The 27266-nt window shown below is 42.7% G+C and overlaps 1 protein-coding gene across 5 annotated transcripts in view; it reads right to left on the bottom strand.

The window, feature by feature from the left end:
* PHACTR2 (phosphatase and actin regulator 2) overlaps positions 1 to 27266 on the bottom strand; it is a 157165-nt gene that overhangs the window by 41357 nt on the left and 88542 nt on the right. For 4 of the 5 annotated variants that reach the window (XM_068150927.1, XM_068150961.1, XM_068150953.1 and 1 more), the window contains exons 2-4: positions 16488 to 16655; positions 3444 to 3524; positions 148 to 306 (exon numbers count right to left, since the gene is read on the bottom strand). In XM_068150927.1, coding sequence (XP_068007028.1) covers positions 148 to 306; positions 3444 to 3524; positions 16488 to 16655 — 408 coding nt within the window. The remainder of the gene's footprint in view (positions 1 to 147; positions 307 to 3443; positions 3525 to 16487; positions 16656 to 27266) is intronic. The other variant, XM_068150936.1, reaches the window with a different exon arrangement.

The raw sequence follows: 27266 nt of genomic DNA, 5'->3' as shown, positions 1-27266 counted from the left end.
TGATGTTTCCCAAGTCTGATCTCCTTGGCTGGTTCTGCTGGCATCCTTGTGGCAGAACAGAACTCACAGCATGTATAGGTGCTAAGGAAGAACATGTTAATATTTTCACCAGGCAAAAAACAATTAATGAAAAATGTGTTCACTTACCTTTCTGATCTTCTTTTTTTCCTTCCAGTGCTGATGTTTTCTCTGCTGAATTACCATTATCTCCACTGGCTTTTGCCACATTTTCTTCTTGTATGGCTTCTTCACCAACAGCTATGGTGTGTCCATTTGAAGTTTCAAAATTTACTGTTACATCACCATCTGAAAGTAAAATTAAAAAGATATTGCCTATTTCAACTGCTTTCTTAGCACCTGCTGACTACACACAGCATACCTCTGCTTTCAAGTTTCCATGGCAGCAAAGTGGAAAGACTTACTGAAATGTGAAACATCAGTCTGCAGATCTGCTCTAAAAAAGTTCTGTAAAGAACTCTACAGGCTTCCACATTCCTTGGGTGGACACCTCTGCAGTAGCAGACCTGGAAGTGGGTTTTCAGGTCCAGCTTCATGTCTGTTTCTCCCAGGCAGCCAGTACCAGAACAAGAGGACACAATCTCAGGCTGCACCAGGGGAGGTTTAGGTTGGATGTTAGGAAGAAGTTCTGTACAGAGAGAGTGATTGCCCATGGGAATGGGCTGCCCAAGGAGGTGGTGGAGTCGCCGTCATTGGAAGTTTTCAGGAGGAGACTTGATGGGGTGCTTGGTGCCATGGGTTAGTTGTTTAGGTGGGTTGGATTGGTTGATGGGTTGGATGCGATGATCTTGAAGGTCTCTTCCAATCTGGTTTATTCTATGTAATACTATGTAATTCTGTACACATTAGCATCTCATTCTTTTCCTGACAGCATCTTGGTTTAAATAGCAAAGTAATGTCTGCATGGACCACAATGAGCTGTAACATGTTCCAACATGTTCTAAATCTGGACGATTAGGGAACAGAATTACAAGACTGCTGTGGTGCAGGTAAGTAAATCCACCAAGAATTCAGACAGAAGCTCTCAGAAGATGTGTGTCCAGTTTAATCAATAAAATAGCTCATTATCCAGTCTTAAAAATCAAGGTGAAATCTTTCTGTACCATTATTAAATTCTGCAAGTCAAAGTCTTTCCCAAACCTTCTATGTTTTACTCCCTCACCCAGATGACTTCAGCTATGAGGGTTTCTTTAACCCTGAACAAAACTTCTTTCTCTTTGTTATTTGTCACTATATTGCTGAAAATTGCTATATACTCTTGCTGGCTCACTGCTTTGTTTCTTTCCTCATTTAGTGATCTCTGTTCTTAGTTCTATGCACTTTAAAATTACTGCTAATTTTCTTCTCTAGTATTTTCTAAGGTTTGTTATTCTTATGTTGCTCACACCCCATCCACAGTTCATGTAGATGATTGCTTTCACTCACAGGATTCTCTTGATGTCCATTCAAAAACTCTGCAAATCTACCTGAGGTCTCTTCTAGTTCCTCCCACTGATTCTTCATAAGTTGTGGCAATTCCACTCTCTTCTAGTCCTCTTCCTTGCTGTGTGCTGTCGGATCTGGACATTTGGCACTTTCCAGGTTTGAACACAATTATGCAGCCTCTCTCTTACAATGTTGGTGTGCTCTATGGATTACACTGATGGTTTCATTCTCACCCATACGTTAACTTCAATGTGATGTGTAAGAACTAAGTTCTACCTTCTTGACCTTGTCTTGTTCACTGTAGCTGACAGTTGCACAAGGCTTTCTTCTTAGCCTACCATGACACACAGTTTCAGCTTCTCTCTTCCTGATGTTCATAAATCCGTTCTTTCCTCTCTGCTTTTGCATGTGGCATTCCCACCTCTTATTCATGTCATGGTTCTGCAAACACTCCTGCCACCAAGTAACTCTTGGAGGTCTCCACTTCGTTCTTCTTCAGGCCATGTGAAACCGTCACTTCTTTACACTTCTTACTGCTCACATTTCAAGATTGCATGTAATTGCCTCATCTAGCTTTTATCTCCATCGACATTTCCTATACCTTTCCTATATCTCCTTTTTTAGCACCTTCAAAACAATCCAGTATTTCTTTAAAAATGCTTCTCAAAAATTGTCATTTTCATCAGACATGAAGTACAGTGTGAAGAAGGCAACACAGACTGGATTGATAGCCTTCTTAAGACAAGAGGAAGAAGGAGAAAATAGTTTATCTTTACTTCCTTTTCTCACTCCATTCAATCTCTGCAAAGGATCAAAAGCCCCATCATCTTTTTAAGATTGGAACAGCGAGTCAAGGACACTCATGGACAAAGCATACATGCTTCTACTTCAGATGATAGTATTTAGGTTCAGACTGTTTGGCACCAACCTGAAATGTTAACTCATTTCATTAACATCCCAGCAGTCTAAATCCAATTTACAACCATCAATGGACAAAGTCAGGCAGCTTCCCAGTAAAGCAAGTAGCAAAACACGCAATGAATTCACAGATGGACAAACTGAAGTCTGGAGAGTTTACATGTCTTGTTTTAAGCCAAAGACAGTGGCAGAGACAAGTTCAGAAGCCAGCTATGTGGAATGTCATAGCCTGGTAATTAGTGAAATGCTGTAAAGACAAGTGATGCCATATGATGACAAAGAAGCCCATTACTTCTAATATCACCATGTATGATACAAACCATACACACTGATATTTTCATGACTCTTTAGCTCAGGCAGAGTAATACAATTTATAGGAGAAGATATTTTTTGGAATCATAGAATTCTCAGACTCCTTGATAAAATGACAAATGGTTTGATTTTAAGCTACAGAAAATTATTTTACTTGACTTATTTGATGTAGATTTACAGGAAATGAAGAGTATTAGAAAGAATACTACTAGAAACATAATCAGAGGTAGCACATGGCTTACTCATGCTTTTTGGAGTACAAACTTCTAATTAACACCAGCCACTAAACATTATAGCATTTTGAAACAAGTGATGTCTTCCCCAGTTTTATGTTTGTGCCATTTGTGAATGTGGCCTGTGTGACAGTGCTGGGATCTGTACAATCCCAGCACTGGTACTTTTTTTGATACCTCAAATGGATACTATTGATTTGTTTGGTGTCCCAAGGCCAAAGTTTCAGTTAAAATTTCTCATTATTATACTCCAGTTGCTTTAGATAGCAGACTTTGACTCAAAAGAAAAAATTCTGTCACAGAGTAAGTGGGAACCAAAGGAGTCAGAAGTCGAGTGGTGTACCTATGCCAGAGCACTTACAGAACACACATCTCTCAACTCCAGCTTTAGTTCTTTACCAACTGTCCCAAATTATGTCTCACACTCCTCAGCTTTGTTTCCTCATACCTATTTATGCTACATGTAAACAATACAATATTGGCTTTATCATCCATGTTTAGCACTTAGGAGCTAAATTCTAGTTAATGTGTTATCACCTTGCTCGGGCATTTCCTTCAGCACTCCCCTTCTTATCAGCTCCTCTCTGCTTTGTCTTGTCGAAATCTTCCTTTCCAACACTAAAGAAAAAGCACAGTTAAGAATAGATTTATTCTCATACTGCTGATGCTTGTGAAAAATGTAGAAAAAGTATTTTTATTTTAAAGAACCCTAAGAGATCTTGTTTCCTCTGATTGTGCAGGAGAAGCAGTCTCATTTTTTCATGGATGCTCTCTGAAAATATTCTTCTACAATTTCAGGCACAGAAGGTGGGGATTCATATGATCCAGTATCTTCAGCTGAGTGAAGCTCCATGATGCTTTATTTACAATCAATGGAAAAAAAATCAATGGTACTTCCAGAGTGAAACTCAGCCGAGTACAGGCATTTGACATGTAAAAGCACCACTTTCCCACTGTCTGGGCTGACCAGCTCAGCTGGAGAAACCTCCATCTGGTTTAGAGATGTTTTCAGTCAGAAGAGACCAATTCTGCTCAGAGCAAGCAACTCATGAAGTAGCCTTTGTGACATGCAAACTGTTCTAAAACAAAAAAAAAAAACCCAGAACCTTAAACATAAGCTAGAAAGATCTGCTATAAAAGAGTATGACATCTTCATCCAGTCTCATTTGCTTTCATGGAAAAAAATGCAGCATCCTGTTTTTAGGTTAAAAAAAAAAGGATGATACAACACACACAAAAGGATTGTGACATGAAGCATTTCCATTATTAAGTTTCTTTCCCATGGGAAAAATGCTACACAGTTTCCTAAGGAAAAGCAAAATAGAATAGATCCCCACTGTACCCCCACCCCTAAACCAATACAATTTTAGTCAATAATCTGGGAGGTCACTCTAATGATTGGTGGAACCATGGTGAATGGCCCACAAAATGTGAGCATCACTTGTAAAATTCTGTCTTCGCTGGTAGTAAAAATTAATCTCCTGTCCTGATTCTGGTTACTTATAGACATCAAAACCCAAGTGCTGTTTGGAGCTCAAGCTGAGGACACACAGCAAAGCTTCAGATATGCTGGACTTCATCCTATCAATGCTGTGGGTTATTTATCTCATCATCTAATTCAAACACTCTGGTAATCCAATTACTCTCTAGGGCCAGTCTAATTGCTGTATGCAGATTAAATACTGGGAAGTATCATCAATTGCATGTGTTTCACCCTAGCTGGAGTGAGGAGCCATATGGCAAAGTGATAGCTCCTGTGAAGGCACAGAGAGAGGCAGTTGGACTCTTCTGAGAAAGTTACCCTTCACTGATAGCAAAATGTCATTCTCCATTGCATGTTATTCCAGTAGCTGACTCACAAACAGACTGGCTGACCTCAGATGCCTGAAGAAATCACTGATCATGGCTTCCTACTCCCTTTCTCCACCAGGGAAGGGGATGGTTGAACAGAAGATGAAGAAGATTCTGTGTTTTTCACATTTCTAGCACTGAGTTTACTTCTAACTCTGTAATGCAGGGATTCAGCAACTGCTCCCTGCCAAAACAGCACCAACTCCAGGCAGAAGAAATGAGGGCAGTCACCATATTGACTGTCTCAGTTCAAGTTACCCATGGCTGCAAGACCAACAGCTTGTGAATGCAAATGGTATTGGCTCAGGAACATGTGAGTTGGCATTAGGTCTGTGTTTCTATACTTGGGTACTTTACAGGATCTGTCCATTAAAGGTCAAACCCTCATGGTGTTCAAACCCCATTTGACAATATAAAAGAAGCAAGTGAGTGTGGCTGCACACTCTAAATACATTAAGCCAAACCTCTCTGGGAGAGCGTGGCAGCCCAAACTCAAATCAGGTTAGACTGCCTTGTGTCCCAATCCCAAATTACTCAGGTGCATTTCCAGTTTTTCCCAATTTTATATGGCATATGCCTTGCAACTGTGTGTCATACTTTGCCATGGCAAACAAAGCACGGGAGCTTGCAAAAAAGTTTTTTTTTTTATGTAGGTGAACACTCGGTCTCACAAAGACTGCTTTAGAAGAGACAGAGGGCATGAAGCCAGAGGGCAAGCTGTGTGGGCAGGCCTAAACAGAAGGTCTTAATCTTTTTAGAAAGCTGGTGTATTTAGGAGCAAAGTGTAATCTCCTTTCATGTAGACCCCAAGGAGGAACACTTTAAGCACAAACTTTTTACCTGGTTTATTGTTGGCAATATGAATATTCTCTTATTATTTCAGTTTTGTCAGTTATAATATGCTTCCTACTCTTTTTCCTCTCTGATTCTTTTTTACAACTATTTTCTTTGGGACAGTGAAATGAGATGACATTTGTTTGTGGCTCTTAATTCAATACAACTTCAAAATAATGATGCTCTTTCCATGAGGTCCAAGAACACTGAATTAGACCTTTCACCAATAGCTCTCTCTAGTTTTCAGGATTATGTATTTTTCCCGCTCAACAACACTGAGTTAAAAGCTGTATTAAACTAATTATAATGAAAAATGTCAGAATAGAATAGAGTAGAATAGAATAGAATAGACCAGACCAGACCAGACCAGACCAGGTTGGAAGAGACCTTCAAGATCATCGTGTCCAACCTATCATCCAACACCACCTAATCAACTAAACCATGCAACCAAGCACCCTATCAAGTCTCCCCCTGAACACCTCCAGTGATGGTGACTCCACCACCTCCCAGGGCAGCCCATTCCAACAGGCAATCACCCTCTCTGTGTAAAAATTCCTCCTAACCTCCAGCCTAAACCTCCCCTGCTGCAGCCTGAGACTGTGTCCTCTTGTTCTGGTACTGGTTGCCTGGGAGAAGAGACCAGCCTCTGCCTGTCTACAACCCCCCTTAAGGTAGTTGCAGAGAGCAATAAGGTCACCCCTGAGTCTCCTCTTCTCCAGGCTAAGCAACCCCACCTCCCTCAGCCTCTCCTCATAGGGCTTAACTCCTTACACTTCTACTGGAAGACCTCAAAGGATTTTGTTAACATTGCATAGGTTTTAAAGCATCTCTTAGACACAACTATCTCCATTTCGCAGATTAGAAATCTTATAAACAAATGAGAAGCTTAAGGCCAAATCCTTCATCAACAATGCTAGCCATGAGTAGCATTTTTATTTAAACTCATTAAGCTCAGTTAATTCATCCTGAAAAAAAATAATGTATTTAAAATGTTATTAGGCCCATGGAAAGAACATTAGAAATGCCAGTATTTACTATGAGTATCAAAATTGTAATTTCTACAAAGAAAAAAGGCAGAATTTTAATTTAAATCAAAGTGACCAAGAATCTGGATCATCCTCCTTCACTTGAAGGAGTTTGAAATTCTTTGGTTTCCACACCTACCTCTCTTCTCTTCATTCTCCTTCCAGTAGAACTTGTCACAGTACACTACCCATTTGCTTCTTCCATAAGCACACTTTTGTCTCTCTCTTGCTGCTAATCATCATGGCACTTGGTGCCATGGTTTAGTAGTCATGACGTCTTGGGTGACAGGTTGGACTTGATGACCTTTGAGGTCTCTGTCAACTGTATTGATTCTATGATCCTTTTTGCAATCTCTCATCTTACAAGCTATTACTTATTCCTCACTCAGGAGTTAACAATCCTGGAACACATATATGATAAATACTGTTAGCTGTACCACTATCATGTGGACATTAAGTCAAGTGTACAGTTCTGGGATCTCCAGTTCAAAAGGGACAGAGAACTGCCTGAGTTCAATGGAGACCCGCAAGGATGGTTATGGAACTTGAGCATCTCTCTTACAAGGAAAGACTGAGAGACCTGGGGCTGTTTAGTCTGGAGAAAAAAAGGTTGAGAGGTGACCTTACCAATGTCTGAAAATATCTGGTGGATGGCTGTCAGGAGGTTGAAGCCAGTCCCTTTTCAGTGATACCCAGTGATTGGATCATAGAATCAATAAGGATGAGGACAACGGATGTAAACTCGATCACAGGAAATTCCCTCTCAACATGAGAAAAAAAAATCTTTACTGTGAGGGTGATGGAGCACTGGAATAGGCAGTCCAGAGAGGTTGTGGAGGCTCCTTCTCTAAATCTGCCTGGATGAGTTCCTGTGTGACCTGTCCTAAGTGGTCCTGTTTTGTAGGGCAGCCTGGACTATGTCTGGAGGTCCCTTCCAATCCCCAGCATTCTGTGATCCTGTGAAGTGACCACTTGATGTTATTACTGCAAATCTCTCGTGTCATATGCAGGTATCATATGCATGCTGTGAATATATATATCTTTGCATATGTCTGTGATATATATGATATATATGTAGGTGTATATACAAAAGTATATGCAACATTTCAACATTAATAGCAACAGGTTGGTTATAATATTAAAGAATAACAGAACTGAAGTAATGTCTCCATCTGTATATACACATGTAATAAGATCAGTTACACAAACAAGCTGGTCCTGACTGTGAGTGAAATTGGCTATTGGTCCTTCCTGCTGCAGAAGGCTCAAGTGAGGCAGGCCCCTCTCTCAGACATTGTACTCCAGCAAACTCAAAAAATCCCATGTCAAAATCCTTTCCTCCTGCAGTCAAAAGCAAACCTGCCCTGACTTCAAGACTGTTAGAAAGCCTGTAAATTTATCATATTGTACACAGCACTCATTTACTTGAGTATATCTTACCTGTCCAAAGGGTCCCACAAAGATTTGTATTTTTAGCTGATAGCTAAAGGAACATAGCTCATTTAGCTCAGAAAGCACTTTGCATCCCTTCCTCTCTCCCTACTTCCTCAATAGACTGCTTAGTGACTCGAAGCAGCTACAAACCTCAGGCAGACTTTAAAACCTTTTTCTGACTCAGAGAGTACTGTGAGATCCTGGACATTCTCCAGTCTTTGGTTTTGCTCTTCCAACAGAAGCTTGGGAGAAATATGATTTTTAATTTTTCTCTGACCTACTAAGAGCCAGAATTGCTTTCTGCTCCCTGTCTGCACATACTCTTGCAGTGGAGCTTTGAAGTGGCATCTACCTCGTGCCAAGACACAAACTGCTGCCTTTTCCTTCACAGCAAAACATTGTGGAGGGGAGAAACCCTTGAGATGATGCCATTTTCAATTATTTGGTTTTACTTAATTTTGAAAGCCCTCTAGGCACAAAGTATACAGCCAGTGCCCAGAGAACAGATTTTCTGAGATACAGGATGGAAAATATGTTGCTGAATGCCGATCATCCTTCCCACACTGGCACAAATACTTCCAACATGTAGTCCTGCATCTTTTTTTTCTTTTCTTTGACATTCATGGTATTTGCTGGTTATGAACATCTTTTGGTTGCTAACATGAGAGTCACATGAGTTCTTGTGAAAGCACTGCATGGTACACGACCTGGCAAGGCAGTAGCAAGGACCTATTTCAAAAAGCCTATTGAAAACCCAGAGAAAGTAGTAAAGAGTTCTTCCCAATAGCTTGCATTCTGTCTTAGAAGAAACTCTTTCTTCAGCTGCATACCCTGTTAAGAGAATAGGAAATAAATGCGACAATCGTTGTACTGTCTCCCATGGTTTCAGGCCAGGAAGTGGGCTTCCTGCATGTAAGATGCAGGCAGACACAACTGCATACACACACATGCGGCTCCTGTTCTGTAGTGTAAATACAGCTCTGATGAGGAAGAGGATTTCCTGTAAGATTTTTATTTTGCAGGGATGCTTTCCCATTTCTTTCTCAAGTTTCTTCCCCTGTGACAGTTAGCATGCAACAAGGGGCAATTTGCCAAGTAAATGCATTTTCTCTCAGTCTCTCTTGGCCTTAGGTCTGTTTCCTCAAGAAATACAAGGATAAATATTTTTTTATCCCCCCCACATAATCACAGAATGTTAGAGGTTGGAAGGGGCCTCAAAAGATCTAGTCTAACCCCCTGCCAGAGCAAGATCACCTATACCAGATTACACAGGAACATATCCAGGCAGGTTTTGAATATCTCCAGAGAGGGAGCCTCCACAACCCCCCGGGCAGCCTGTTCCAGTGTTCCATCACCCTCACAGGGGGAAAAAAATTCCTCATGTTTCCTTGGAACTTCCTATGCCTCAACTTCCGCCCATTGCCCCTTGAAGCCCATTGCATCATCCGGAAGAGTCTGACTCCATCCTCTTGACACTCACCCTTTACATACTTATAAACATTAGCAAGGTCACCCCTCAGTCTCCTCCTCTCCAAACTAAAGAGACCCAGTTCCCTCAGTCTCTCCTCATAAGGAAGGTGTTCCACTCCCTTAATCATTTTTGTGTCTCTGTGCTGGACTCTTTCAAGCAGTTCCCTGAGGTCTTTCTTGAACTGAGGGGGCCAGAACTGGGTGAAATACTCCAGATGCAGCCTCACCAGGGCAGAGTAGGAGGGGAGGAGAATCTCTCTCAACCTACTAACTACAGCCCTTTTAATACAACCCAGGATGCCATTGGCCTTCTTGGCCACAAGAGCACTTGTGCAAGGGCACACCCATCCCTGGAAACTACTGTGTGAAGTAGGATGAATGCAATCCAAACTGCTTTTCACTTCAAACTGAACTCACACAAAGCACATACACAAATGTGATCCCATATTCTGTATGCATGTATAACTGTAGCATCCTTTTGGTTGGAAAAAACCTCTAAGTTCGAGTCCAACAGTCAAACTAACACCACTGTATCCATTAAAGCATGTTCCAAAGTGCCATGTACCACCTCCAGAGATGGTAACTCAACCAATCCTGACTCCATCACGTCCCTGGGCAGCCTACTGCAAGCCTGATCACCATTTTGCTCAATACTAGGGAGAAGAGACCAACACTCTCACCTCACTACAGCCTCCTTTCAGATAACTGTAGAGAGCAGTAACATCTCTCCTCAGCCTGCTGCAGACTAAACAATCCCAGTTCCCTAAACTGCTCCTTTTAAGACCCTTTACCAGCTTTGTTGTCCTTTTCTGGACACACTCCAGCAACTCAATGTCCTTTGTGCAGTGAGGTGCCCCGAACTGAACATAGTATTCAAGGTGTGGCCTCACCAGTGCCAAGTCCAAGGGCATGATCACTTCCCTACTCCTGCTGGCCATGCTGTTCCAAATACAAGCCAGGATGCCACTGACCTCCTTAGCCTCCTGAGCACACTGCTGGCTCATGTTCAGCCAGCTTTCAACCAGCACACCCAGGCCCTTTTCTGCCAAGTAGCTTTCCAGACACTCTCCCCCAAGCCTGTAGCATTGCATGGGGTTGCTGTGACCCAAGTGCAGGACCTGGCACCTGGCCTTGTTAAACATCAAACAACTGACCTCAACTCACTGATCTAGCCTGTCCAGGTGCCTCTGCAGAGCATTCCTACCCTCAAGCAGATCAAAACTCCCTCCCAACTTAAATGTCATCTGCAAACTTACTGGGGGTGCACTTGATGCCCTTAGAAGGTGTGGGTTAGATGAATGGACAGTGAGGTGGATTGAGAACTGGCTGAACAACAGAGCACAAAGGGTTGTGAACAACAAAGAGTCCAGCCGGGGGGTCTGTAGCTGGTGGTGCTCCCCATGAGTAAGTACTGGGTCTAGTCTTGTTCAACATATTCATTAGTGACCTGAATGAAAGGACAAAGTGTACTCCCAGCAAGCTTGCTAATGACAGAAAACTGGGAGGACAGGCTGGCGTGCCAGAATGCTGTGGTACTATTCTGTGAGACCTGGACAGGCTGGAGGGTTGGGCAGAGAAGAACCTCATGGAATTCAGCAATGGCAAGTGTGGAGTCCTGCACCTGGGGAAGAAAAACTACAAGCATCAGGACAGGTTAGGGATTGATCTGCTGGGAAGCAGCTCTGTGGAGAAAGACCTGGGAGTTCTGGTAGATAACAGGTTCATCAGTAGTGAGAAAAGTGCCCTTGTGGCCAAGAAGGCCAGTGGTATGCTGGGGTGCATTAAGAGGAATGTGGCCAAGAGACCAAAGCAGGTTGCCTTCCCCGTACTTTGCCCTGGTGAGGCCACACCTAGAGTATTGTGTCCAGTTCATAGTATCATAGTATCAGTCAGGGTTGGAAGGGACCACAAGGATCATCTAGTTCCAACCCCTCTGCCATGGGCCAGAGCCTCATCCAGCCTGGTCTTAAACACCTCCAGGGACGGCGCCCCAACCACCTCCCTGGACAACCCATTCTAGGGCTTCGCCACTCTCATGGTGAAGAACTTCCTCCTCACATGCAGCCTGAATCTCCCCACCTCCAGCTTCATTCCATTCCCCCTAGTCCTATCACTACCTGAGATCCTGAGAAGTCCCTCCTCAGCCTTCCTGTAGGCCCCCTTCAGATACTGGGGTCTCCAGTTCAGGAAGGACTGGGAATTCCTGGAGAGAGTCCAATGGAGGGTGCTGTTGATGATTAGAGGACTGGAGCATCTCTCTTACGTGGAGAGGCATAGAGACCTGGGGCTCTGTAGCCTGTAAAAGCAAAGACTGAGAGGGAACATTAGAAACTCATATAAGTATCTAAAAGGGGAAGGTCACAGCAACAGGGCTGGGCTGTTTTCTGGGGTGCCCAGTGATAGGACAAAGGGCAACAGATACAAACTAGAAGGCAGGAGGTTTCAATTGAGTTTAAGGAGAAACTTATTTGAAGGTGGTAGAGCACTGGAACAACTTGCCCAGAGAGGCTGTGAAGTCTCCTTCTCTGGAGACTTTCAAAGCCTGCCTGAACATGTTCCTGTGCAACCTGATCTAGGCATACCTAGGGGTTAGATCTCCATACACCCCTTCCAACCCCTACCATTATATGATTCTATGATAAAAATACTAGACAAGACTGGGCCCAAAACTGATCCCTGGGAACACCACTAGTGACTGGCTGCCAACTGGACTTAACTCTGTTCACCACCACTCTTTGGCCATCCAGCCAATTTTTTTACCCAGCAAAGCATCCACTCACCCAAGCCACGAACAGCCAGTTTCTCCACTAGGATGTTGTGGGAGATAGTGTCAAAGGCTTTAATGAAGTCCATGTGAACAACGTGCACAGCCTTTCCTTCATCCACTAGGCAGGTCACCTTGTCACAGAAGGAGATCATGCTTGTCAAGCAGGACCTGCCCTTCATGAACCCATGTTGATTGGACCTTATCACCTAACTGCCCTGCATATGCTACATATGGCACTTAAGATGATTTGATCTATGACCTGGCACTGAGGACAGACTGGCAGGTCTGCAGTTCCCTGCGTCCTCCTTCCGGCCCTTCTTGTAGACAGGACCGCTGGTAAATGATGGGAAATGGCTTGCTGAGCACTTCTGACAGTTTTCTCAGGACCCTTGGGTAGATGACATCCAGACCCACATATAGACTCATGTATATAGTTTAAAGAAAAAAAATTACATTATATTTATTTTATATATATATATATGTATGTATATAAAGAAAATTGTTATCTCCCTGTAGCTCCCTATACACTGTTTCCTGACAGTGAAATAATCCTCAAGCAGGTAATGATATGCTTCCACTGCAAGCTAACCTGATGTGCACTGAAAAGCTATAGCTTTTTTCTGGTGCAGCTGAGGCCAGCACTCTCTCTGTTTCTGGGATTTTGGAGACACAACCTTTACCCTTAGCACTAAGGAACAGTATGATTTATCCCTATTATTTCCTACATACACATGGTAAGGTCATCTGTATTTCAGGCTCAGATAGAGGGAGAACTGCAGGAGGCACTGGAAGTCAACACAACTGATCCATTCCCATGAGCACCACAAGTACCACTATTGGGCAACCAGCATGAGTGAAAGCCATGTCTAGCCTATAACAGGTTGCTGACATAGGTCAGAAAGTAGACAGAGAAAACATCTTGTATGTAGATACAAGGGTAAATACCAGTAATGCCTAAGCAAGACTATAAACTACGTTTGCCTTGAAGAGGTACTTCAAATAGTCACTCTGTGGAGAGTAGTCATTACTTAAATTCATTCTTCTTTCTCAACAGAAAAGCTCTGGGAACTATTCTTGTGCCACTTTCAAATAGTCAAACACCTGAATTTGTAGGTTACATCTTAGAGAGTCACAAGGGGTAAAACTCTCATATGAAATTTAGGTGGAAAATAATTTGGGAACCTTTCATTTATTTTTAGAACTCTTACAACCCACATTGTTCAGATTTACTTTCTTTTCATCTCCCCAGCTTAGTCTTGCTATTTTTGAGGTGAAAGTCAAGATTTTCAGATATTATATAACTCCCAGTGTTTCACTTTAAGGAAAAAGAAAAGGCACTAAATATTGTGATGACTGACAAAATGCATATAAACTGGGACACACGAATACATGCTCATATACTGAATGTACTAAATAACACAAAAGTTTTGAAAACATGAAATTAATTCCCTTTGTCACTATGGTTGTATAATAACTCCTAAATAAATAAAACCTTATTAAAAATAGAGCATACAAATCCCTTAGGAGAACTTTCATCAGCTTCTGTTTGCACACTGGTGTTCTCCCACTTTCAGGAGAAGACTGATCACAAAACGAAGCTCTACATTTGAAAGAAGACAAAGAGGTCTATATTACAGTGCTGCAAGACCACAGGTGAAATGAAAAGAAATACATAAAATCAGGTTGTCTAAATGTTAAGATGTAATCCAAAAGAGCAAGTCTGGTTTTTTCTCTACTTCAGTGCACTTTATTACAGTATCACAGTATAACTAAGGTTGGAAGAGACCTCAAGGATCATCGAGTCCAACCTGTCACCACAGACCTCATGACTAGACCATGGCACCAAGTGCCAAGTCCAATCTCCTCTTGAATGCCTCCAGGGACGGTGACTCAACCACCTCCCTGGGCAGCACATTCCAATGACGAATTACTCGCTCGGTGAAGAACTTCCTCCTCACCTCGAGTCTAAACCTCCCCTGGCACAGCTTGAGACTGTGTCCCCTTGTTCTGCTGCTGGTTGCCTGGGAGAAGAGACCAACCCCTTCCTGGCTACAACCACCTTTGAGGTAGTTGTAGAGGGCAATGAGTTCACCTCTGAGCCTCCTCTTCTCCAGTCTAAACAATCCCAGCTCCCTCAGCCTCTCCTCATAGGGCTTGTGCTCAAGGCCTCTCATCAGCCTTGTTGCCCTTCTCTGGACACATTCAAGTGTTTCAATGTCCTTCTTAAACTGAGGGGCCCAGAAGTGGACACAGGACTCAAGGTGCAGCCTAACCAAAGCAGAGTACAGGGGTACAATGACTTCCCTGCTCTTGCTGCCCACACTATTCCTAATGCAGGCCAGGATGCCATTGGCCTTCTTGGCCAGCTGGGTACACTGCTGGCTCAATTGATAGTATTCACAATGCCAGGACAGAAACCCAAGTGGTAACCCTGCAGAAAAAGTAAAAGCTACCTCTTACTACATTTTGCTGGATTTCTTGGTATCATACAACTGGATTGATGCCCTCTGAAGATAGATAGCACAGCATAAGAAATACTGTATTCATAAATAACGTATTTAACATTAATTAACCAGACACTGATCTGTAAAATATAACTTCCAAATGGCATAGGCACTATCATGTAGTGGCATAACAGTTTAACACATGCTGATGTTAACATATGTTATGACAGTTTGGAGAATCTCTGTACACATACCTTATGAACAGTGATTATTCTTGAGAATTCATTGCATACAAAATCACATACCTGTCCAAGAGCAGCTGCTGAACATTCAGGGGTCATTAACTAGAAATAACTTCGTTCTAGCAACATGATAAAAGTACTGGGGAAGCTAAAGGAAACCAGATGCAATGAAGGAGAAAGCACACTGAGGGGATTTTTTTGATTGCAGTAGTGGAAGAAATTGGGGAGATTTGGCTGTAAGGTAACCAGGAAAAACTAAAAAAACAAAAAGAAAGAAAAAAGAGACTGAGAAAAGGAATTGAAGTTCTCAATAAGACTGTCCAACATTTCACTTGGTATCTGGAGTGATGAAAACACCAGAGAAGATAGCTGCTTTTTACCTTTTGTGTAAATAAAGCCTGTTTTAGAAGTTACACTGCAAAACCAGAGAGTTCCTTGTTGCAATTGTCAGTGGTTGCTATGGGTTTAAAATGCCAAGCGCTGTATTCCTAAGACTTCAGGAGAGTCTACTTTAGGAACTACTTTAGAATCACTTTTGGAGATTAGTATTTGGTTTATTGCCCAGAGCCATGGAAGACAGGGGACAGAAAACTTGCACTGTGGTAACGAATGCAAATTGCTCATAGATGCTCACGGGACTCTGATGCAGCACAGCATCAAATGTCTGAATCCCAAACCAAGTGTTTGGGTTTTTTTCTGAAGAAAGCTTGGCCAGAGATGTGACACACAAAGACACACACACACATATGCAGGGTAGCATTCAGTTTCCTAAACATGGGTGCCTACAGACACTTGAGATGTTCCTAGGTTTTGGAGATGTCTGCACACCAATGGAAGATATGATGCAGAACCTTCTGGAAGAGCAGTCAAGACACCTCAGAGCATCTCAGGTTCCATCTTGCAACTGTGTTTAGCCAACTGAATTGCAGCCCTCAATACTCCTCACTTTCAGCAGAAATAATTCAATCACAACATTTTATTGCAGACCATTCTTCAAGCCTTGCCAGTGGGGGAGTGATGGGGCAGAGCAACCTGCGTGAAGGCAGTGGTCACAAAACCAATTCTCATTCTTCTGCTGAGCACAGCCAGGCCTGCTTCTCCCCTCTGAACAGACAGAACTTGTGGCCCCATGTCAGTAAGGTTTGTTTCATTATTCAAGTCACGGACTATTGGGAGGACATTAGAGACTTTTCCAGCATACCTGAGAATCTGTAATACAGAGCCTAGTATTCCTTAATTGAGAAAAAAACCAAAAGAGTACTGCCAACATCAAAAGAGTATCACATAGAACGTACCGTAAGCAAAACCTGAATATTTTTGGTGGTAGGCTCAGGACAGAAACTGAACAAGGGTAGGTTTTTCCCTGCCAAGGATCAAACTGTTTTTCTACATGTCAAGTACTGTCTAAATAATCCCTGCCATCTAACAAGGTCCAAGAGCTTTTCAAGTATTACTCTGCAGCAAAGCCATCAGAGTGTTTTCCACTATTCGCCACCCAAGAGCCACATGCATACCTGCTGACGTTTCTCTGAATTTGTCGCTGGTCTTCTTCTTCCGCCATTTCCAAGGTTTAAAGATTTTGCCAATAGTGGAAAGTTTACCCTTCCTCTTGAACGGAGGTGTTTGGGATCCTGGGGCTGGCCCATCCGAGTTAGCGATTGAAGCCTTATCCAAACCATCAACTGTGTAAACAAGAAAAGTAAAGGTAACTGAAGGATGGAAAAGAAAATAGTACCAAACAGATGAACTCTTCCACTAACAGATTCCAACAGGCTGTGTGTGGGTCCACATGTTTTCTGTTCCAGAAGGCAGCCAAGGGGCATGTGATTGCAGCCCATGATCACAAACCAGTTCCCACCCTAGCTAGCCTTGCCACTTAGCACCACAACTGCAGACAGCCAGAACTTGCTTCTTATGACACACATCTGACACTTCTGCACAGTTCTGCGCTTTTCCATAGCTACTAGAGAATTTCTTTCAACATATACTTCAGTGACTTTTCCCTATCTGTGGTAAAGCTGAATAACTAGCTGTCATCACACAGAAAACAAACCCCTTGCAATGTAAAAGCATAAACTATTTGAGTGAAACTAATCCTTTCTTAAATGAGCTCCCAAAAAAACCCTGTTCTGGCAGCGGAATGGAATTAGGTCTGCTTGATATCACTGGTAACCAGCCATTCACAGTGCAGCCTGTCATGAGTCAGCCTTCTTATTAACAAAATGTATTTAACCATAATCTTTTGAACTGTGGCAAGAAAGTTAAAGAAAGATTACTTTTCTGCAAAATCATATTGAGTGATAGGAAAGCTCAACGGCTGCAACACCAAGTGTTGTGAACAAAATTAAAACTCATGCTGCAACATATCATAGCCTACAGTTAAAATACATTCCTGGAATTTTAACTGAGAAATTTGCAACTATTTAATTCTATTTGAGAACTGAGGTTTCTTAGACCCTTCCACTCACGGTGCTGCAAACACGTAAAATGTGTTTATTTTTATTCACATAAGCAGCTTCAGTGAAGCAACTATGATTACTTATGTACACAAAATTAATCACAGGCTTAAATGTTTGTGGCCTACAGGCTCTGTAATTGTTTTCATTCATCTAAACATTCTAATTATAACCAACTCGGAACAGAGTTGATGCTACTCTGAACAGTAATAACGATAATCATAGATCATTAAATCAGAAAGTGCTATTCAAGGAAGGAAATATCACTGTCCCCATTTTACAGATGGAAAATGTGAGGCACAGAATTGTTAAGTGCCTAATTTTGTAACTGCAAAATGGTTCCCTGAATCCTGGTCCTGTGTCCTAGCTGCTAAAAAGCTACATATTCAGACATATAACATCATGGTGCAATCTTATTATTGTGTTTCTCAGACAAATGGCATTTAATGAGTCCTATATTTGTCCTACACTCCAGATTGATCCAGGATGCTAAAAAATAAAGAAATAAAATCTTTTCTGTGAGAAGGCTGATGTAATGCAAACACAGTCCAAGACACTTCATTTCCAATGAAATTAAGTACTGGGGAAAAAGAAGATCCATTGTATAACTTCATTTTTATCTATGGAGTTAAAAGCAGAGATAGCATTTAAATCAATAAGTGAGTTGTGCCATAAAAATGTAATAAATTCTGTACTATCAGAGAGATGGAATGAAGAGACAGAAAACTCCAGGATAAATTACTGTTGCTCAGATGCATCGGAGTTCAAGGGTTTAAATATTTTCCCTGGGTATTTTCTGTTCTGTAACATGGAGATAAGACAGAAGAAAAGCATGGAAATGGACTTTAATCATACAAAGCTAAGATTCTGGTAAGGACTTGGCTATGCCTACTTCCAGCACAAGCACAAAACCCCAGCTTCCTTACCTGTGCACCATAGAGAACAGGGTAGCCTTCAGGAAGGTTTAAGTTGAGACTCCCTTAAAATCAATAAATAAATGCCACACAGACTCAGAAAAGCTGGATGAAAGATGAGGATTACCAAAGGCAGCAAGCAGCTCTGCAGAAAGGGAGAGGTGTGGGACAGCAGAAGGATCCCTGCAGGTGTGCCTTGTCTGGATTTAGGGATTACCCTTTTGTCTAAGCTTACAAACACTGCCTATGGAACATGGAATACAGAAAATGGAACTGTGGATCTAAGGGAGTTACAAAAGTAAAAGATCTGAATTCATTTTGGCAATTCCAGTTGATGTAAGAAGGGGCAAGCTTGCAGCCAGGAAGAGTTAGGTGAGACATAAGGAAAGCACTTCCAAAATGTGGGTGCTGCAACACTGAAGCAGGTCTTGAGAGGTTTTGGAGGCTCAGCCAGACACACCAGGGCTGACCTCACCTACTTTCAGTCACAGTCCTACTCTGAGGGAGGGACTGGAGTGAGTGACCTTCCAAGGTCCCTCCCTATCAAGATTCCAATGGTGCTAAGGGACATGGAAAGACACAGATGCTCTGTGAAATCTGTGGTAGTAAATTCATGGAATCAGAAGTGAAGTGCTGAAGAAAAGAGATTAAGATCTGCTGGTTGAAGAGTTTTGTCCTGGGACAGGAGCCAGGCATTATCTCACTGGCAGAGGCAGTCCATCAGCTCAGTAGAGCGAAAAGCAACTCGCCCCTTGGAGGCAGTGAGACAAGACCCAAGTTCCTTGCCTCTGACAGCTCAGAAAGACTGAGTTATTGCTTGCACTTTAGTGATACACAGCATGGTCTTTATAAACACTAGAGCACAGATCTTTCCAAACCCTCCTGTGTCGTGGAGTCCAGTCTCTTGCAGGCAACCACTTCCACAAAAGCCTTCTCTTTCTTTTTTCCTCCTGTGCCTACCAGCAGGAATGGAGGAGAATTATGGCTCCAGTAGCTCCCCACAGAGAAATGTAGATTTGCATCAGTCTCTGCTCTGCCCTCTGTTAAAAGTAATTCATTCAGAAATGTATGTATATATTTATTTTTATATTTATGCATAATGTATATATTTATATAATTTATATATTTAACTCCTAGCTAAAGAAGTCTGTTTGCTTCAAATGAGATAAATGATGATCTGGATGAGGGCATTGAGTCGATCATCAGTAAATTTGAGGATGTCACCAAGCTGGGGGCAGGAGTTGATCTGCTGGAGGGTAGAGAGACTCTGCAGAGAGACCTCGACAGGCTGGACAGATGGGCAGAGTCCAACGGCATGAGATTTAACACATCCAAGTGCCGGGTTCTGCACATTGGCCACAACAACCCCATGCAGTGCTACAGGCTGGGGTCAGAGTGGCTGGAGAGCAGCCAGGCAGAGAGGGACCTGGGGGTACTGGTGAATGGTAGGCTGAACATGAGCCTGCAGTGTGCCCAGGTGGCCAAGAGGGCCAATGGCATCCTGGCCTGCATCAGGAACAGTGTGGACAGCAGCAACAGGGAGGTGTGTCCAGCTCTGGGCCCCTCAGTTTAGGAAGGAGCAGGGAGGTGTGTCCAGTTCTGGGCCCCTCAGTTTAGGAAGGATGTTGACTTGCTGGAACGTGTCCAGAGAAGGGCAACAAAGTTGGTGAGGAGTTTGGAACACAAGCCCTATGAGGAGAGGCTGAGGGAGCTGGGGTTGCTTAGCCTGGAGAAGAGGAGACTCAGGGGTGACCTTATTGGTCTCTACAACTACCTTAAGGAAGGTTGTAGACAGGCAGAGTTTGGTCTCTTCTCCCAGGCAACCAGCACCAGAACAAGAGGACACAGTCTCAGGCGGCACCAGGGGAGGTTTAGGCTTGATGTTAGGATGAAGTTCTACACAGAGAGAGGGATTGTCCATTGGAATGGGCTGCCTGGGGAAGTGGTGGAATCACCATCACTGGAGGTGTTCAGGAGGAGACTTGATAGGGTGCTTGGTTGCATGGTTTAGTTGATTAGGTGGTGTTCATTGATAGGTTGGACACGATGATCTTGAAGGTCTCTTCCAACCTGGTCTGGTTTGGTCTGGTCTATTCTATTCTGTTCTATTCTATTCTATTCTACAACAGACCCATTTAGTAGAGAATAACTGTTTGGGAAGAGTGCAACTTTTGAAAACGGGATTCAACATTATGCCCATCTGATGAGCTCCGAAAGTGCTCATAATTGGGAATTTACTAAACCACTTATGTTGTACCAGTTCCTTGATTCGAAAGAAGCACTCAAATATGTATCTGGAAAGGAGGAATAAGCATGGTTGAACATCATAGATTGATTTTAGAAATAATCTAAGATTAAGAAGTATTTCTGGGAAAAGGGACTCATTCATTTTCAAAATTAGTCATAAGGTAGCACATTTTACCAACTACTAAGCCACCTAGGAAATAAACAAAACAAAACACACTTTTCAGCAGTGATGTTCCAGGGCATTTATGGAAAGATCTTTTTAGAAGCTATTACTTCTCATCTTTGAAACGCTCAGCAGGAAATTGACGTTTAAGATTTACACCATTTGCTTTATAGGTCATGTACTATTTAAGAATAAAGCAGTATATTTTTCACTTCAGAGAGCTTATGGACCTTGTATTCATCATTATAAATGTTATACATATCCACTGACACTAAAAGAAACACCTTAGCATTCCAAGACAAGAGAAACTTGGTAGTTTTTGTTATTATTTGCACAGTATCTTGAAGTCTTGCCTACTTCTCACCATCTTCAAAAAGCCAGTGAGTCACTTCATTGCCTTCAGTAAACATCATTAAGTTTCACAGTAGTATTTTTGACTATACTACATGCATAGTTTATGTCAATGCATTCCAGTTCTTTGCCCTATGTGTAGATTTTAGATCTGAGGGATAAAATTGTAGATAAGAAGGACAAGAAGTATATGACCCATGCATGCTGAGGTCATGCCAAGAGATCTTACTCTGTAAGACCAACAACAATGCTGAGACCCTCCAAAGCCAAATCATGCTGGCACAAGCTGTGAGCTAGATGAGGTATACACAAAGGATAGCTTCTCCTTGAGCTTGTGGACAGACAGCAAAGACTGATCACTCCATAGATGATCCTGACCTTCCTATAAACAGCCAAACCCATAAATGCCTGAACACATCTCATGCTAGGAGGGCCATTTATGATAAGTAACACTACTTTCTAGCTGCCAAGGAGATGACTTTCTGCTGTGAATGACCTCCAGAGATGATGGGTGGCTGAAGCAGGCATGTGAACTTACCAGTTTGCCTGGGGCATAGTACACTTCAGCACCAAGACATTTATGTCAGCACTGACACAAGATAACACCTTCTTCACATAAGAACTTTGCAACTAACTTTACAAGAACAAAGCACAACAGAAAACTGCCCACCAGGTCATTTCAAGCAAGTCTAATATAAATTCCTCTGAACTAGACAGCTGTGATTCTGCTGATTCCAGGCCTTTCAATGTGGAACACAGGAAGAGTGGTTTTTAAAAGCTTTAATTTAATTAAAATTGGTAATCAGAAAAACATGGCCATTTGTGCCATAAGCTGTTCGGTGTTTTTACATCTTCGTATTTTCACTCTTGGCAGTGAAAGTGGAAAGCCAGCAGAAGAACCTAACCCCATGGCTGAATACTAGGAGTAATACAAGATCTATGGGAAAAACACCTCATGCAATGACACCCCTCTTATTCTTTTTCTATCAGAAACACATTTTAGTAGTTAACAGATCAAAACTCCTTGCTTGTAGTTTTCTACTAGTAGTTTGACGACATTACAAAGGTCAAACTTAAGTAATTAAGTAGCTACCTACAGCAGGAGAATTCTACAGAACTATTTTTCTGCAGAATCTGAATAGTTTTTAAGCTTCTTTCTCACACTAGTCCACATTTACATTGGGTCCCAAAGAGACAGACAGACTCTGTGGTAATCTAGTAGGGAACATCTCATAGAATTGCTGTTTAATAATCTGCATCTGAATGGTGTTTTGGACAAAATTTTGTGCTGCGTGGTGAAAATCAATACATGATATGAAAAATGCAAATCACTGCTGATAACAAGAACAGTGGAATCAATGCTAATAAATGAAGTTTGATTCCTTTATTCTTTTCACAAGGATTATTAAGAGCCCGAAGTAAAATGCACTTAGGGCTATATCCAAGAAGAGAAATCAGGCAGAATTTTGTGCATATATCAAAAGTTGTGCTATTGGGAGCCACGGGAACCCTGATCAGATTCTCTCTGACTCTGAAGGTAGAGATGCCATAACTCATGACTTTGAAACTATCTGAAATCTGCACCTCTCAGTATGTTTAACAGCATCCTGTGCTGAGTGGTTTGGCAATGAAGACAGTCTAGGAAGTTTCCCCTTTGCACCTGTGTCTGCTCATTCCTGACCCTAAAAAACCCCCATGTCACTCCTTCAGTTGTAAAAACACATGACTGTTCACTGGGTTTTATCACAGGTAGATCTCTGAATGATCCAGACTGGAATGCCTCCCTCTTTCTGTCCTCTTTCCTTTTTTAAAAGATTATTTTTAATCTCAGCCACTGATTAAATCTTCAGCACAATTCTACAAGCACTGAAGTGTCAGGGCTGGGTGGAGCAGGCTGTGGCATGGGGCAGGAGCTGGCGGATGGACTGGGCAGGTGGCCTAAATCAACTTCACAGCTGCAGCCAAGACACCAGGACACTCCACCTACGAACCTGATGGTGCCACACAGCCTGGCACATACCATGTGCCTGAACTTGGATGAGTCCACAAAATCAGCACAGTTTTGTTTAGAGCATTCACCAGGCAGGTGGAAGAGTTGGGCTGCTCAACCTTCCTGAATAAACAATGTTGAAATCTGCTATCCTTCACTTCTCAAAGAACACCCTAACTCCTTGTCATATAGCAAGGTATGGAGCAGCCATAAAATGGCAAGGTCTGCCTCCAGACTCTTCCTCCCCATTGCTAGGGAATACAAGAGGGGAAAAGGCACAGAAATAAGTACTCCACTGATATTGAGGTACTAAGGTTGCACCACCACCCAATACTTTAGCCTTAGCATTGGGTGTCTTGCAGTATTAGCATGGTACCACCACATCACCCTTAAAGTGTGTGAGAATAACCTTTCTGTTGGAACACAGGTGACTCAGGGTATTGCCCCATGTAACCATAAATCACTTGAGAATCAGCCTCTTTTCAAAGCTATCATATGGATGGATTTGGGTCTGAATGACTTCTATGCTTATTAACTACCAGTCATCTGTCTCTTCCTCTCACTGCACCCAGTTGCCCTGCAAGGATATGCCACAAAACCCATGTTGGTTTACAGAGACCACAAAACCTATTCCAACTGTGCCATGATTCTTCTATACAGTCTCTCCAAAGGGTACAGTGGCAAGTCATGTTTTTAATGCCAGCAAAATTAACATGTTTATGCAGCTCCACATGATCCCCATTTAGTGACAAGAACAATAAGTCATCAGCTCACTAAAGAGTATGGTACACTGCTTATTCCTGGAGCTTACTGGAAAAAAATTCAAGACACTGCATCCTAAAACGTGATGTGGTCAACAAAAATCAGAAGTCATTCCGACACTATCAATGCCATTGTCAACAAACATCTCAAATTCTGGATTGTTATATAATTTTTCCTGACCAGAAGCAGATGGGAAGATGGGTGTTTTTTCTTTTTCCCTTTTTTAACTTGTAAGGGGAAAAAGCAACTAATTCCCAGTGGATAAACTGACAAGCGGGAAAGCTCTAATATACCTCTGAGTAGCACAATGAACTGGCATCTGAATGCTTTCACTTGCCATACATCTGGATTTTCACTTCAGGGAAACTCTGTCATGACTTGATTGGGTTTTAATTAAATGAAAGGGAAAAGCTGAAGTTCAAATGTAGGCAGCTGAATGGTAGTTTCCATATGGAACTGGCAATATTGCCAAATGTAAATTGGACCTCCTGCTGGCGGTGAACTATACAGGCTGGGTAGCCACTACTTCAGAGAGATGCTGGCTGCTGCTTTGAAAGAGCCAGAGGGGATCCTCCTGGGACAACGATGGCAAAAATGGATACAACTGCCTGAATGCCTCCAGTTTCCTACAAGGAGATATGTATAAATGCTTTCACATTGTCAGAGTAACACACATGGACCAGCAATGCCAAAGTCCAGAGATATAGGAGTCAGAATTCCCTAACTCCCATCTTGCCATGAGCAAAACGTTACCTTGCTGCAGAAAGTCAAACACTGCAAGGGGTGGAAAATTCAACTCAAAAGACATATTCTCCTGTGGTAAGCCCCTACCTGAGCTCTGCAAAAAGCACAGATGCTGTTACAGAGGAACTTACAAGGGAAGTAGGGGAGCCTATGCTCCCCCTGAAAGTGATAGCACAATGCACAGGGCTCTATTTTTCAAAGCAAAAGCCATGCAGCTCAGGGGGGACCCAGCCACACTGTATTCTTCTGTAGTATGCAGAAGAGGAGCATGAGCAAAGTCCCAAGGAATGGTGCTGCCTTCCACATGCATTTGTTCTAGTTTTCACTCTCTTATCTATATATCTGAGATTAACTTGCTCAGAACCTGGAAGAGTTTTATTTAGCTACCTGTCTCTTCAGTAGGAAGCCCTCACCTACCAAGACACTAGATCCCAGCAAGCAAGGAGGGGATCTTACCTTTGTTTCCTACTGCACGTGGAAACAGTAAACCATGTTAACTTTATGGCTTCAGACATGCTCTTGCTTCACTGGGGTAAAGTACAAAGGACTGTTTTGCTTTAGTTACCTTAAGTGTTGTTTGGGATTTTTTTCTGGTCACAGTAACTACATCAACTTAAGTGCTGTTGGTTGTTTCATCAACTTGCAGGCTATCACTTTATCATATCAGTTACCACGAGCTGTCTCTTGCTACTGCAACCCAAAGGCAGGTAATGCACTTGTAACACACAGCTTCAGTTACTTCACAGAACAGTGTTCACTTCCACTGGGTTATTTTACAGAAAGAAAAATAAAAGTTATAGTTGTAGGGCACTCTGTAGAGGCACTGGAAATATCAGACTGAACAGAGCTAGTCAGGGCAACCCAGCCTGACTGAATTACAGTTCTCATGCAGGAACCTGTGCAGAGCTCATCTGCTCTATCTACACTGGCATATGAACTGGGGGTGGTTCTACAGCACATTAAGCACTGCAGTTAAACCCATGCCATCACACCACCTCTTTTCTCATCTGCTTAAGGTCTGAATAAAATAACAACCTGACCTTACGTTTGCAATATGCCCACGAGTATGTTTGTAAATTAATTGTCTACATTTTAGCATCATGGGGTCCTTATTAGTACACCTACACTACTTCCTCTTCTTCAAATAAATGTTTAACTTCCATCCTTTGGGCTTCCTATGAAAGGAGTCAGTGAATGTTCAGCAATCCCGTTATACAGGTTTGAAAGTGATCTGGCCAAAAATCTGCTCTCTGACCCGAGCACGGCTGGCTCTGACCAGAAGGAAAGGGACTATAGGTTTAACACAGGCTGCCTGTTCAGTTTTTCGTAATACCTGAGTGAAAAGCAGCAAATATAACATTTCCAAACATTTATGGTTTCCAGATATATGAAACACCAGGTCAAAAGTCTAATTTTTGAGCAAGCAAGTTCTACAAGAAAGCAGGAGGTGAAGGAAAAAATCCAGGCACAGAGATGTGAAAGGACAGAAAAACCAAAACAGTATCACAGTATCACAGTATCAGTATCACAGTATCACTAAGGTTGGAAGTGACCTCGAAGATCATTGAGTCCAACCTGTCACCACAGACCTCATGACAAGACCATGGCACCAAGTGCCACGTCCAATCCCCTCTAGAACACAACCAGGGACAGTGACTCCACCACCTCCCTGGGCAGCCCATTCCAATGATGAATGACTCGCTCAGTGAAGAACTTTCTCCTGACCTTGAGCCTAAACCTCCCCTGGTGCAGCTTGAGACTGTGTCCCCTTGTTCTGCTGCTGGTTGCCTGGAAGAAGAGACCAACCCCTTCCCGGCTACAACCACCTTTCAGGTAGTTGTAGAGGGCAATGAGGTCACCCCTGAGCCTCCTCTTCTCCAGGCTAAACAATCCCAGCTCCCTCAGCCTCTCCTCATAGGGCTTGTGCTCAAGGCCTCTCACCAGCCTTGTTGCCCTTCTCTGGACACCTTCAAGTGTTTCAATGTCCTTCTTAAACTGAGGGGCCCAGAACTGGACACAGTACTCAAGGTGTGGCCTAACCAATGCAGAGTACAGGGGCACAATGACTTCCCTGCTCTTGCTGCCCACACTATTCCTAATGCAGGCCAGGATGTCATTGGCCTTCTTGGCCAGCTGGGCACACTGCTGACTCATGTTCAGGCAGCTGTCAATCAGCACCCCCAGGTCCCTCTCTGTTTGGGAGCTCTGCAGCCACTCTGACCCCAGCCTGTAGCTCTGCATGGGGTTGCTGTGGCCAAAGTGCAGCACCCGGCACTTGGACTTGTTAAATGCCATCCCAATGTCTGCAATGACATTTTTAAGAAAACACATTTTAAAAACAGAACCACAGACCTGGAAATATTTCCTTACTGACTTTTCTTGGCGTAGCCTTAACGTGGAGAAGAAAAATAGGTATAATAAGTTCACAACAAATATTTTTAGCAACACACAAGTGGTTAAAACTTCCTAGCAGATACCGGCTGAAAGTGTGGAAAAAAACCCTGAAGCGAGCATGTGGCTCCTCTCCTATGTGAGAATAAACAGGCTTTAAGAGAAATGAATAGGTAGGATGCTGAGACAAAACCAAGCAAGGTGTGTCCCAGGGAAGCCTTTGACCCGTAAACAGGCCAGGAGCCCTTGGATGGCTTGTCCTAGCAGCTGTGGTA

The sequence above is a fragment of the Melanerpes formicivorus genome, unplaced genomic scaffold (genome assembly GCF_026170545.1).
Source record: "Melanerpes formicivorus ecotype bairdi unplaced genomic scaffold, bMelFor1.0.p_v2 SCAF_2, whole genome shotgun sequence".
In the NCBI taxonomy this organism is placed as follows: domain Eukaryota; kingdom Metazoa; phylum Chordata; class Aves; order Piciformes; family Picidae; genus Melanerpes; species Melanerpes formicivorus.
The sequence above is the reverse complement of the archived record's forward strand: the minus strand, read 5'-3'. Positions and strand labels throughout refer to the sequence as shown.